Consider the following 13606-nt stretch of genomic DNA (forward strand, 5'->3'; position numbering starts at 1 on the left):
TGCTTTATTTATTCTACTGTGGTTTATAATTCTTCTCCTGCAATAGAGTGCTCATGGTTCATTGCTCTTTGAAAAGCAAGGGATTCATCCATTTTATTGTGTGCGTCTGATTATTTATATGTTATATTAAAGTAAGGAACTGGGTTTCTGATGGTGAAGGAAACTGACTAATTAGAAAGCCTATAGATTGCTCTCACCACATCGATTTTCCTTTAACTTAGATAATCTGGATAACTTTTTATACATTTCAGACTCTCACACAATTCCTTGGATGGTCTCTTTTAAATACTGACACCTATGAGAAGATGAATAAGCTAGAAAATAGAAAGGACATTGCTCAGGAAATGCTCATGAACCATACCAAAGCCACTCCTGATGAAATTAAGTCTATTTTGGTAAGTGGGGAATTTAACCCTATAAATACTAGGTGGTAGTTGACCTCAGCTTCTGGAAATCACCTAATCACCCCGGAATCTGACAAAGGGACATAAGTTTAGTCCTGGGCTAAGGAGGGGAAAGCAGAAAGAGGGGCTGAAGGAGGACTTTGGTGGCTCAGTGTACATAGACCCAGGATGCTAGGTTACTTGGTTAGATTGGTCTATGTTAATAACAGTTCCTGGGTTTATAGGATCTCAAGTAGTGATATCTAGATTCAAGTGTGCTATCAAGGGAAAAAAATATTTCCAGGAAGAACAATGTATTAGTCCGTTATTATCATATAATGCTGCATAACAACCACCACAATAGAACAGTGGCATGTAGTAAGAGCATCTCTCTCTCACACATGAATTTGGGGGTTGACCAGGCTTTGTTTGACTTTGACTGAGTGTGGCTCCAAGATGTGAGTTGGGTTTGCTCTATGTGTTCTTCATCTTTCATGGACCAGAAGCAACCTGATAGATGTTTTTCTCAGTGATGACAGAAGAACAAAAGAGCAAGCCCAAGTACACAAGTCTTTGCTCACATCACAGTGACCAAAGAAAGTCATTGACCAAGACCGATATCATAGATGTTGGGGGAGCCAGATTTTTCTAACATTTTAATTGCCACAAAATGAAAGAAAAACATCACACACCTTTTATCTCCATTCCTTGCATTTTGCTTGATTTGGGGGTATGTGCACAGGTGTAGTTTGGGTTTTGTTTGGTTGGTTTGGGTTTCAATGGTGAGTTTGAGAGCTAAAAAAAAATACTTGATTTGAGTGTTTGACATGTTAAAGATGAGAAGGTCTGGGAGAAATCATGGGTAATTGCTAATTGGAAAACAGATGCAAGCTACCCATTTTTCTCTTTCTTTCTATTTTTTTCTTTTTACCTATTTACCCACAAATTTAGAGAAATTGGTTGTATTCAATTACTTCTTGGGTACAACTCTTCATAATAAAGTACTACAGGGTTTAGTATCCAGAATGCATCTCTATTATGGAACTTACTGTATTTAAAATGTATCTTTTAACTTATTTTAATAGTAGAGGAACATGATAGAAATCTCCTTCATAGGAATTTCACACCTCAATTGCTTTTACATTTTAGAAATTTAAAGAGAAGTTAAATATAGATTCAATTGAAGACTGTGAAGAAAAACAGCTTGTCAAAATTTTGGTAAGTGTTTTCCTTCTATCCCTGATGTCCTTTTAAGAAAATATATTAGGACCTGCTTTCTTATTTCTCAAGTAAATGTTGAGGTTTCTCTTCCCTGATACTTTGGGAGGCCAAAAAGAGCTGGTTTCTTGTTGTTTTTTATCTTTGTCCTCTCCAGTTCAACTCACAAAGATAATGTGGAATCCCAGTTAGACTCCTGCATGAAAGACCTCAGGCACAGAATCTAGGGATATCATGACTTCGTTTATTTTCATACCTTTGGATTGCACCCTGGCCACTCCAGAGGGCATGCCAGAGTCACACTCGACCACAGACCCTTGTAGACTCAATTGACCATGTGCCCTCCCTGACTTCTCTTGTGGAGTCTGGAGGAATTCAGTGCCTTCCTGTTGTCCTTAGGTCACCCCTATCATTTCTGGTTAAAATCAGTTCCTCTTTTAGCTCACTTGTTCCTTCTCTCATTTTGTCCCGTGTCCCACTCAATAAATTCTTAATATTAGAGATCATCTTTTTTGGTTCCAGATTGCATGCATAATTCCTCTTTTAGTGTTTCAACATTTTTCTATTTTGACTATTTTTAAAATCATAATTATTAAAAAAAAAAAAAAACCCTTAACACCCCAATCACCTCTAAGCCTGGTTCTACTGTTATTTTTACATTGGTTTCAGTCATTTGATCCTGTTTTTAAAAAAGCATGCTTCAAGATTTTTAAATTAAAAATCAGATATTGTGAATAAAAATGTAGGATATCTGAATGATGTTATCTTTCTAGAAAGAGGGTTAGACTTCCTTCTAGAAGATGAAGAGAATTGCTTTTAGAATTTTTTTAGGGGGGGGTGGTCTTCTTCAGTTTTGCCCTTACTGGAGTCCCCATTGCTAGAGTGAGGTTCTTCTACAATCCCATGAGCTCCTGGAATATTTATAAAGATTTCAGAGACCTGAACCTTAAAATAATATCACATTTAATTCCCTCTATAACTGCTTCATCCTGTTTCCCTCTGCCCCGTCCAATCGGTAATACAAGCATTCCTACAAAACGAAGAGGTATCATCTCACCTGCCCCCTCCCGTGTTTATAGGCTTTGTCCTCCCACCCTGGCCCTTGGCTCTGCTGTCACAGATCACTGGCCTCTCAGCCTTGTTGAGGGCTCAGTTCCTGCCCTCTGTGTTTTGTGTCCCTGAGGTACACACACAGGGGCAAGGCCTCACTCTGTTACCCAGGCTGGACTTGAACTTGGGATTCCTCTTTGCCTCAGCCTTCCTGTTTGTTGATATTACGTTGAGTGTGCCACCACACCTGACTTGATATGCAACTTCTTGTCAAATAGAACTTTAATCAACATGTCTGACACCAGAAAGAACCTAGTTCTCACATAGAGGAGGAAGGACCTGATGTTGTCAAGTACAATAGACTTATCAAAAATAGCTTATTTTGAATGTAAAATCCATTCTGGGTTAATCCCAAATCACCACTGCATAAAATTTAGGAAGTAAAGCAAACAAATGGGCCAGAAAGAATTCTCTAATATCATCCTGGAGTCACTTCTCACTCTGATTCTTTCTCCAGGGGTGCACCTTAATTTGAGGTTCAGGGGAGGTCTAGCCTCTTCTCTAGGGGTGACTGTGGTTCTAGGTCTCTGTGTGGAAGGAACAGGGTGGCAGTCCCCTGAGTCAGGCAAAGGAGGTGGTGAAGGCCCTCCTCCTGGCTTCCTCCTGCTCTGTGGGCCGTTTGGGGCCCTCTTGGAGGCCCTGCTGCTTATGTTGACCAGACCGTAGAAGTTGCAGAGCATTTCCCAGAGACGTGCCTCATTGATTTATCCTTTGCTCATTTTTTTTTTTTCATTCAGTAACTATTGAGACACACCACGCAAGGAACAGCGTTAGGTGCTGAAGGCAAAAAATACGAACTAGCTCTTATCTGGTTCAAGAAGCCCCCTGTGTATTAGGAAGACACAGAAATGTAAGCAATGTCACTGCCCAGCTGTGTTCTCGAAGCCTGAATCCCAGGGCTCTGGGAAGGTCGAGGCCTCGTGCCATGCTCAGAAGATGGTAGAGTCACAGGGGAGACCACGGTGCCGAGGTCTGAGGGGAAAGGAGACAGTGTCCAGGCCAAGACAGAAGATGGGGCCTGCAGATGGCTGGAGATGGGAGTGGGACTCAAGGGCAGTGCAAACAGGGGTGGAGACACAGGACAGCAGGTTGGTCCAGGGCGACCAAAGCAGTTGGGTGTGGCTGGAGCACCGGTTAGCAGCAGAGAAAAGCTGATAGGTGTGGGACAAGACTGTGACCGTCCTGCACAGGGGACCTCAAAAGTCACCTGATTATAGTTCATAGGAGGCAGGAGACCTGGAGTTACTTTATACTCAGTAGGCTGCCGACAAGCTCCTCCCCTGCTGTCAGCCCTCAGCTGTGATTTCTGCAAAGAACATCAGCTCCATGGAGCCAGAGTGCCACTGACCAGACCAACAAGTAGCCTTTGCTTTTATCCATCTCTCGGGATCGCAGACTGAAAAACGGTGTGATTTCTGTATTAGACTCCCATTTAATTGGCCTGTGACTGTGAATGGGGCCTAGGAGTCATGATTCTGAGAACTTCTTACTTATGTCTCCTACTGAATTATACGTTTACACTTGAGAGTGATGATCCTGCGATGAAGGCAACAACATTTCCAACTCTTATCTCTGAGGACTAGGGGCCTGAGACGCCAGGGCCTGTGGGGTGGGAGGGGGAGGGGCGCACTCCACAGCTCTCGCAGCCTCTGGGGCTGATTTTTCCAAGACTCACAAATCACCTGTCTCTCCACCTGGGAGTGCATAGTTCAGGGACAGTGGCCATGCCGGCTTCTCTTGTTGCCTAGGACACGTACAGGTCTGATAAATATTCCTGAATGAATAAAAAAAAAGAAAAGAAAAAGGAAGGGCTGAGCTGAGCAAGGGGTCTGGAGAGGTTTGAGAAAGAAAGATCAGGAAGGCCAGGGACAGCAGAGGGCCGAGGAGGGCCCTGTGAGAAATGGAGGAGGAAAAAAGGGGCCGTGAATGGAGTCCCAATTTCTTTGACCCGTTGAAAATGAAACTGGGATTCATTGATGACCAAACAATGAAATTAAAAAAAAATGCCCTTATACTGTCCCATTTCACAGATGAGAACATAGAGAGAGGCCTTTTCAGGTGTGGTGATGTATCTAATTAGAACCTAAAACTGAATGCTGGTCTCCTGGCTTCAAGCCATTGCTTTTCAGAAAAAATAAAATATCTTGTTCGAAGTTACCAGAGTGGCAGTGGTGAGAGGGGCACCCAGGAGGGCCCTGGGAAGCCCAGTGAGGGACGGGCAAGAGCCCAAAGAGCCAGCCCAGGCACAGGGGCCGGGGGACTAGAAGCCATAATTTTGCTTGACGCAGGCTTATGCCATTTGTTGTTCTCTAGGAAAGCTTGAACTTCCTGAGGGAGGTGACATGCTTTTTCTGACTTTTTTGACCCTCTCAGCGCAGTATTGGGACAGGCTGTGCAGTCAGTAAGAGTCTCTGAATGAGCTCCTGCAGGTCCATCTGGTGGACCCTCGTGGCTGTTGCTAAACTGTCTCTTGGCACGATCTCTCCCCATCATGGAATCCCCTCCTTCCTTCTCTTTCCTTATGGGATCTCCTCTTTCCTTTCTTCTACCAGCTCATGTCCCTCCAGAGTTCCTTATTTAATTAATGGGAAGCCACCTGTCCCCAGGCACTTGGTTTCTCCCACAGCACCAAGCACTGGCTGCCATGCTCTCTGATGAGTCGAAGCTCTCACCCCTCACTGGCCTGTATTTCATACCCGTTTCAATAAATTAAGTTCCTCTAAGGCAGGATCCATATTTTTATTTCCCAAGTCGTGTCAATGCTCACGTACTTCGCTGTTTTTCTCACATACCCCTAAGTCCTAACAAGACGTGGGTTAAAAGAAGTGTCAGCAAATGTGCACCCACACTGGGAGGCCCTCAGCCATTCATTCAGCAAACGTTGACTGGGCACCTTCAGAGACAGGCACCATGGGTCTAGTGGGAGGCTATCACTGAGCAAATAAAAAGGAAAATACAAGAGGGTGAAATTAAGCAAATACCTGCTGTTGACTGAATATTTCTTGACTGGAACAAAAGAGGAACTGAGTAATGAAATCTGATAAGATTAAACATTTAATTTTGCATCATAGAAAGAAGACAGCCACTGGAATTAGGTTTGGAATCGAATCCCATCACTTAGAAAGTTTTAAAATAAGGCAGAATCTGTTTCACCACCTGTAAATGGGCATACTTATGTATGTAGGTTTTTGTAAAGATCATCTGTGCAAACTGTACAACCCAGTGCCTGACACAGTGGCTCAGTGAAGGACCTGTGTTATCCATTTATTACAATTTGGTTTTCCGTTCAGTGTTGGGTATGTGATCATAAAGGGGAAAAGATGAATGCAATCTAAGACAATTTGTCTTTTCAACAGAAAGAGGACTTGCCGGACCCACAGGCGGTAGAACTGTATGAATTCCGCTTCAGCGACTTCCCCATTACAGAGCACGAATTGATTAAATGTGGACTCCGAATGTTTTTTGAAATAAATGTGGTGGAGAAATTCAAAGTACCTGTAGAGGTCAGATGTTATTTCATTTTAAAAAAAAAAAAAACACGGTGTGATTCTGTTGCTGCACTTCCCTAATGTTTTCTGTGGTTCAAAAGATTAACTCAGTTTGGATTTTAAATTATCATTAACTTTGTAAATACATCAGCTTCAACTCTGTCAACAAGACCAACACATCTTTGGAGATAAGATTGTCACAGGCCTTCTAACCTTTAGAATTCGATTCCAAAGTCTGACCGACGTTGTGTCTTTGGGTAACAGGTTCTTACCAGATGGATGTACACGGTGAGGAAAGGGTACCGCGCTGTCACTTACCACAACTGGCGGCACGGGTTCAACGTGGGACAGACCATGTTTACTCTGCTGATGGTAGGTCACGAAGTCCTGGAAATCATTGTAAAACTGCCAGTTCCCACTTGAGCATTACTTCAGATGCTTCATTTTAAGTTCATGGTTACAGTCAAACCCCAGTCTTGCTGCAGATGATCCCAGGAATGTGGGGAATCTCTGGGCACTGGGCTGAATTAGCACCCCGACCTTCATGCAACTCATTTCTTAAAGGAAAATTCAGTCGCCTGCTAGGTTTGGGAATTTCCCAGAATGCTATGTGACACACAAGAAATAAGCCAACTCTCTGTGAAATCGTGGTGGGTGCAGGCAGGCCTTGCTGGGGAGATGTATTAATTGACATAAATATGTGCCTTTGTATATTTTTAGACAGGAAGACTAAAAAAATACTACACAGATCTGGAAGCTTTTGCCATGCTTGCTGCTGCCTTCTGCCATGACATTGATCACAGAGGCACCAATAATTTGTACCAGATGAAGTAAGTGAACACAGATGCAGTATTGACATGTCCTTGTGGGTGTTCCAAGGTGCCTAGGGGGAGAAGAAGACTTTCCCTATCCGTTAGCCCAGTGAATTTCTCTTCACCCGGTTTGGGAACAGCAATGCCTTATTCTGTTCCCTCCCAAGCTTCAGCCATCGTGATGATGTCTGCTCTTTCTGCCCGGCTGCTTACATCCTTCCGTTTCCATTTCCAAATGCCTTATTTTTATATGCCTTCATTTTTTTTTCTTTATTTAATCAGAGTACTGACTTCAAATCAGAGTACTGACTTTCATTTTCTGGGAACAGCGGTGGTGCACGCCATAGTCCCAGCTGTTCAGGAGGCTGAGGCAGGGGAATTGCACGTTTGAGGCCAGCCTTAGCAACGTAGCAAGGTCCTGTCTCAAAATAATAATTGTAAAAAAGGGCCGGTGCAGCTCAGTGGTAGAGCGCTCCTGGGTTCAGTTCACCATACTGAGAAAAAGAAAAGTACGTTAATCTTAGGCTTAAATTTGCGTCCATCTAAGAATGCTCCCCAGCTTGAGCTGGAGAACACTTCTTCCTGGGCTCATCACCCTTCATTTCTTGGTCCCTTGGCTTCTAAAAGTCAAACCCTCCTTTAGCTGGTCTTCTATCCTAACATCAATGCCATTTTCCTCTCTCGCCCCAAGAAAGAAAGTGCAATAATAAGGGGGCAGGCTCAGGGTCAGACAGATTTGGTTTCACTGGGTTCACAAGTTATTTCTGCTTTATAAGCCTCAATTTCCTCATCTGGAAAATAGGAATTATAATCATGGCATCTAACAGGTAAGGTCTTTGTAAAGATTAAGTGAGATAATGCCTATAAAGCCCTCAGCTTATGGTAGACTCTTAGCCCTTAATGAATATGAAATATTTTGATTTCTTTTATTAGTCATTGGTATTCTTCAAAATTCATCAGTTGTATTCGTGCTAGACCAGATCCTTGAAAAAAAATTTTTTTAAGGATAAAGAAACTTTCTTATGATGATTTTCATCCTGTACAGACATAACAGCGAGTCCATGTTCGAAGCATGATGTTTCTCTCAGGTCGTCCAAGTTCAGAGTCACCCAAAGCACCCTTGTTCAAGGATCATGATCATCCTTGATAGTGGTTTTAAAGATGCACTATCTGCCTCAGTTATACTTCACCCCCATTTCTGACACCTAACCCACCCCTCTCCAGAGGTAGTGAGGTGTTTCAAGAAGATCAGGCTTAGGAGTATTGGTTTTGGGGGTCCAACTCCTGTCTGCTTGAGGTATCTTGGGTGAGGCACTTAATCTATTTAAGATTCAGTTTCTTAGCTATGAAATGGATATAATAATAGCCTCTCAAAGATTGTGATGAGAATCCAATGACATTATATATGTGAAACCTACATAGTTGGTGCTCAAGAAAAACATTGAGCAAATGTAAAGCACTTTGTAAATAGTGATTCCTCACCTTCAGCAGTGGTAGCAGTTAGGTCTTATCCTGAAAGGGGGATCTGCTGAGGCTTGGGGCAAGAATCTCTTCATCCTGGGTTCGTCCGGTCCACACTGATCATTCTGTCCTATGTGCAAATCTCCTGACAGTGGTTGGAGTTCTCTGCCTCTTTCACTTTGGGCAGTATATTAACCAATTCAGTTACAAAGGACCTAACATTCATGGGGTACCCTCTTGTGTGCTGGACGAAGCTAAGAACTTGACATGCATTGTCTTATTTTATCCTCCTAGCACCCCCCATGGGAGATACTGACATTCCCCGCTGTTATGGATGAGAAAATCAGTTCCAAAGGAGGAAGTCACACTTACCTTAGGTTACAGGAAGCATCAGGATTGGGTGTGGTGTCTCACCTCCCCGTTTGTAGGAAAAAGATGCCTATCCCATATCCCAGATCTCTGCCTTGGCCGGCCAGTGTGGGGACTCTTAGGGTCTTTAAAACATGTCTCTTCTGGAAACTGGACACGAGCAAGGTATGAAGATTAAATGCGGTTGTGTGTAGAAGTGGGGATGGAAAGGGTTGCCTGACTGCAGAGCAGGACCGGCCTGTCTTCCCTCAGTCTCAGGTGGAACTACATCCTTCTGGGAGTTCCACGAAGCTCTCGGGGTCAAATGCAGTCTTTTTCTTTTTCTTTTTTTTTTTTTTTGCACACAGTACTTCAATAGCAATTTTGATGAACTTCTTTATGTACCCCTATTTTGTTGGAAGAATGGCTCAGGGAGTCCACAAAGATGTTGCGACATGACTTTTTATTAAGTAGTTAATAAGAAGGTTGAATAAGACTCAATAATTCTTCTCACACTGATGGTACCAATGAAGCCACCTATGGAGTCCCCTGAAACTGTTGGGACCCTGATGACTCTGCTTCCTGGCTTGTCCTTGTTCCCTTGATCTGATTACTTGTCTCCAGAATGTGTGAAATCCTTCGTTTCCTTTCCACTCTCATCTCCCAGCCTTAGACTATGCCCTCGACAATGCCCTAAAAACCTTGCCATTTTCAAAATTCTATTTATTATTCCCTCAAGTTTTTGTGTTCTCTTTGTTTACTTCACTCATATAACCAGTTTGTTTTCCATTCCATGCTTTTATGTTTGTAGATTTCTTTGTCCCTCTCATCCCCTTTTCTCTGATTAGTTTTTTAGCTCACTGATCTTTGGGTCTCCTTTGATTACTGGAGAAATGCCATTATCAGAAAAAAATTAGAAATTTTAGAATTCACTCATCCTTCCATCCAGTGTAGGCCTCTCTTCTCCTATATGCCTTCCTCTTTCCTCTGGCCTGCGTTTGATTATTCTCCATAATGGAGAACCTACTTGCTTACAAGGCAGAGCCTTCTATTCTATATGACTCCAATGTTCTTCATGATATTGAACTGAAATTGATCTCCCCACAACTTTGGTTTCTCCTAGTTCAGGTCTCTAGTTCTGGCACAATATGTATAATTTATCATCTACAGACTATTCCTTCATCTAGTAAAGAAAATTATCATGTCCCTCTTCCCAAAGTATACTCTTTCCCCAGTTGTACACACCAAGTCCTTTTAATTTTTTTTTAATGGTTTTCATCATATAATTCTACTTATCATTATTCTCTGAACCCACTCCAGTGTTTTTATGTCATTCCTAAAATGCGGGTCCTGGAGTTTGACAGAGTAATCCACACATGGTTCGAAGTACTACCTTGAATCCTGATTAACCTTCATCTTCTTGATTTGATTCTTTATTCTCCTTTTCAATCATCCTCTGTAAATCAACAAATTAGGGTGGGGTTTTTTTCAGTTTTTTTTTTTTTAATCATCTATAGGTTGGAGAGTCATGGCTTCTGTCCATGTTTATTCAAGTCATTGATGAAATTATGCATCAGGGCAAAACAAGGCAGAGCCCTGGGGCAAGAGTGGAAACCCACTTCTAGGCAATTGATTAAGGCAACCCGCAAGGCAGCACGGTGGGCTCTGCTTTCTAGCTGTTTGAGTATTGAATGAAGACGCCCAATATTGCAGCCTGCATGGAAGGTATCAAGAGGCATCTTCTCTATAGCCTCACTGAGGTCCAGACACAGGCTGTCCCTGGCCTTCTGCTCCATCGTCACAGAAGGGCTCCTAACATTGACACTGTGGCTGCATCTTCTCTGCAGTTCCCATTGCTTATTCTGTACATGTTCACACGCCATCTGTTTAAAGTTTCAGAGATGCGTCAACCTCCTGTTCTCTCAGCCTCAAACTGCACCCTCTCCTACTTCTTAAGTTTTATCCTAGCCAGGCACAGTGGGTGCAAGCCCGTTACCCAGCAGCTCGGGAGGCTGAGATAGGAGGATCACAAGTTTAAAGCCAATCTTAGGAATTTTGCTTAGGCCCTAAGCAACTCAGTGAGACCCTGTCTCTAAATAAAACATTAAAAAGGGCTGGGAATGTACTTCAGGGGTAAAGTGCTCCTGGTTTAAACCCCCAGCGCCAAAAATAAATAAGTTTTAACATAAATTTTACTTGTATCCAGTCTTCAATCATCCAAGGCAATACCTCAAAATTTCCTAGAGAACACCAACAATGATCCCCCCTCAACACACACACACTCAAATCCCAGCAGCAGTTGGGAATGATACTCACCTGTGTTAAAGGGCCTCTCTGCTCTCAACTCTCACCACCTCCTGCTGGAGTTTTAATTTTCAAAAATTATTCTTGGAAAGATAAGGAAACCTGGTAGGCTAAGTAATCGGATCACACATGTCGTCTCTGTTTCTTCAACTTCTCTCCTCTAATTATTTTCTCCCTGAATGGTTAGAGTTAAATTTTCAATACTTCAGGCTAACTATTGCCAGGCCCTCTAATGTAGAAAATTATTAACAAATATTGTGTTTTTCTTTTCTTTCCTTTTCTTGGAAGTCCTTCCTTCAATGTTCTTTCATCTTCTTTGGAAATTACCTGTTTTTATTTTGGTACCAGGTTGAGCCCAGGGGTGCTTAACTACTGAGCCACATCCCCAGCCTGTTTTATATTCTTGTTTTGAGACAGGGTCTAGATAAGCTGCTTAGAGCCTCACTAAGTTGTTGAGGCTGGCTTTGGACTCGTGATCCTCCTGCCTCAGTCTCCTGAGCCGATGGATAATAGGCGTGTGCTACCGTGCTAGGCTTGTAAATTGCTTTTACTAAGAAAACATTTTGCCAGACTAGTTTCCTCTCTTCCCAAATATGTATAGATGTGTGTGTGTGTGTGTGTGTGTGTGTGTGTGTAAATTAATTATTTTTTACAGAACCATTTGTGAATTGGTTGCAGACATCATGGCATTTTATTCCTAAATATTTCAGCATACATTTCCAAAGAAGAAGGGGGACATACGTCTACATAAACACAAGACAATGATCACCCTCAGGAAAATTTCTTTTGATAACAATACTATTATCTAACACAGAATTTTTTCTCAAAAATTTTCAATTACCCCGATAATATCCTTTCTAGCTATCTGCTCTCTGATTCAGGATATGGTCAAGGATCACATGTACTTAGTTGCCAGGTATCTTTAACCTACTTTAATCAGTCTTTTTGTGTCTTTCAGGTTGTTGATATTTTTGAAGAGTTATTTTGCACAATATCCCTCAATTTGTATTTAGTCAATTGTTTCCTGATTAAATTCAGGTTGACATTTTGGGCAAGGATTCTTTATAGATGATCTTGTGCCTTCTCTGTGCATTGCATCAGAGGTCCATGATATCCATTTGTCACTTCAGCTATGAGGTTAAGACTACTTATAGATATGTGCAGCAGATCCCTTTTTCTAGAACATTTTCTCCTTGGTAAAGAATAAGTAATAGGTGAAGTGCTGTTTTGAAGCTGGGAAAATATCTAGTTTCCCAATATTATATTTGATTGATGTTTATAACCCTAACAGAATTAATCATTCACTCCCTTCTAAGTAGAATTGAACTTGATTCATTTAAAGAAAATCTCCAGGGCTGGGGATGTGGCTCAAGCGGTAGCGCGCTCGCCTGGCATGCGTGCGGCCCGGGTTCGATCCTCAGCACCACATACCAACAAGAATGTTGTGTCCGCAGAGAACTAGAAAATAAATATTGAAAATTCTCTCTCTCTCTCTCTCTCTTAAAAAAAAAAAAAAAAAGAAAAAGAAAATCTCCAGTGCTGACACAGAGTAGGAATTCAAATATTTATTAAAATTATAATCAGTTATAATACTGCTCCAACAGTTTAATTATTCCATAATCAGAGTATTATCCCTCCGTAAAGTTCTGTTTTCTATGAAGTAAAGTGAAACTTCTCTACTGTCTGACATCTATATTTCTTGTATCTTCCTTTATTATATTATTTTTTCTATATTTCTATGGCAAATTCCTATAATTTGTAGACCTTAGGTTCAGCCTCTTTTTACCTCTTATTCCTTTCATCTTTTTATTTTCAATACAGCTTCCGGTTCCTGGGCCAGGAGGTGCTGGAGAAAAACAGGGTACCAAAGGCTGAGGTTCCCATTTATATAACCCTTAACAAAAGGGAACTTTAAATATAAATGTATTTCACTGTCTTGGGGGAGGAGGGGAAGAATGTTACTTTATGGTGATTTTCATCTTGATTCTGGGAAATTCTTACTGAACACATTCTAAGCAAATAATTTAAGGGCTTTCACAGGTTTGCTACATGTTTGTAAGTCGGGGTCCACCACCATAGATCCTGGGGGAACTTAAACATTTTAGCTACAAGCTAGGTGCACTACTATAATCCCAGGGACACAGGGAGGCTGAGGCAGGAGGATTGCAAGTTCATAGCCAGCTTCAGCTACTTAGTGAGACCCTGAGGGCTGTGGATGGAGTTCAATGGGAAAGCACCCCTGGTTTAATTTCTGGAGAAAGGAAGAAAGGAAGAGAGAGAGAGAGAGAGGGGGGAGGGAGGGAGGAAGGCAGGAAGGAAGGAAGGAAAGAAGGAGGGAGGGAGGAGAGAGAGAGAGGGAGGGAGGGAGGGAGGGAAGGGAAGGAGGAAGGAAGGGAGGGAGAGAAGGAGGGGAAAGATTTTAGATATAGGAGATGAACTGAACTCTAATGTAAATAATTTAAGCATTGTTTTTTTCCAATTT

The 13606-nt window shown here is 42.1% G+C and overlaps 1 protein-coding gene across 1 annotated transcript in view; it reads left to right on the forward strand.

Moving 5' to 3' along the window:
* Pde6c (phosphodiesterase 6C) overlaps window positions 1-13606 on the forward strand; it is a 49884-nt gene that overhangs the window by 19853 nt on the left and 16425 nt on the right. Inside the window, exons 10-14 of the mRNA XM_026397366.2 lie at window positions 252-395; window positions 1533-1601; window positions 6068-6214; window positions 6464-6571; window positions 6920-7029. Of these exons, the coding sequence (XP_026253151.2) occupies window positions 252-395; window positions 1533-1601; window positions 6068-6214; window positions 6464-6571; window positions 6920-7029 (578 nt within the window). The remainder of the gene's footprint in view (window positions 1-251; window positions 396-1532; window positions 1602-6067; window positions 6215-6463; window positions 6572-6919; window positions 7030-13606) is intronic.

Source organism: Urocitellus parryii, chromosome 5, assembly GCF_045843805.1.
Source record: "Urocitellus parryii isolate mUroPar1 chromosome 5, mUroPar1.hap1, whole genome shotgun sequence".
NCBI lineage: Eukaryota > Metazoa > Chordata > Mammalia > Rodentia > Sciuridae > Urocitellus > Urocitellus parryii.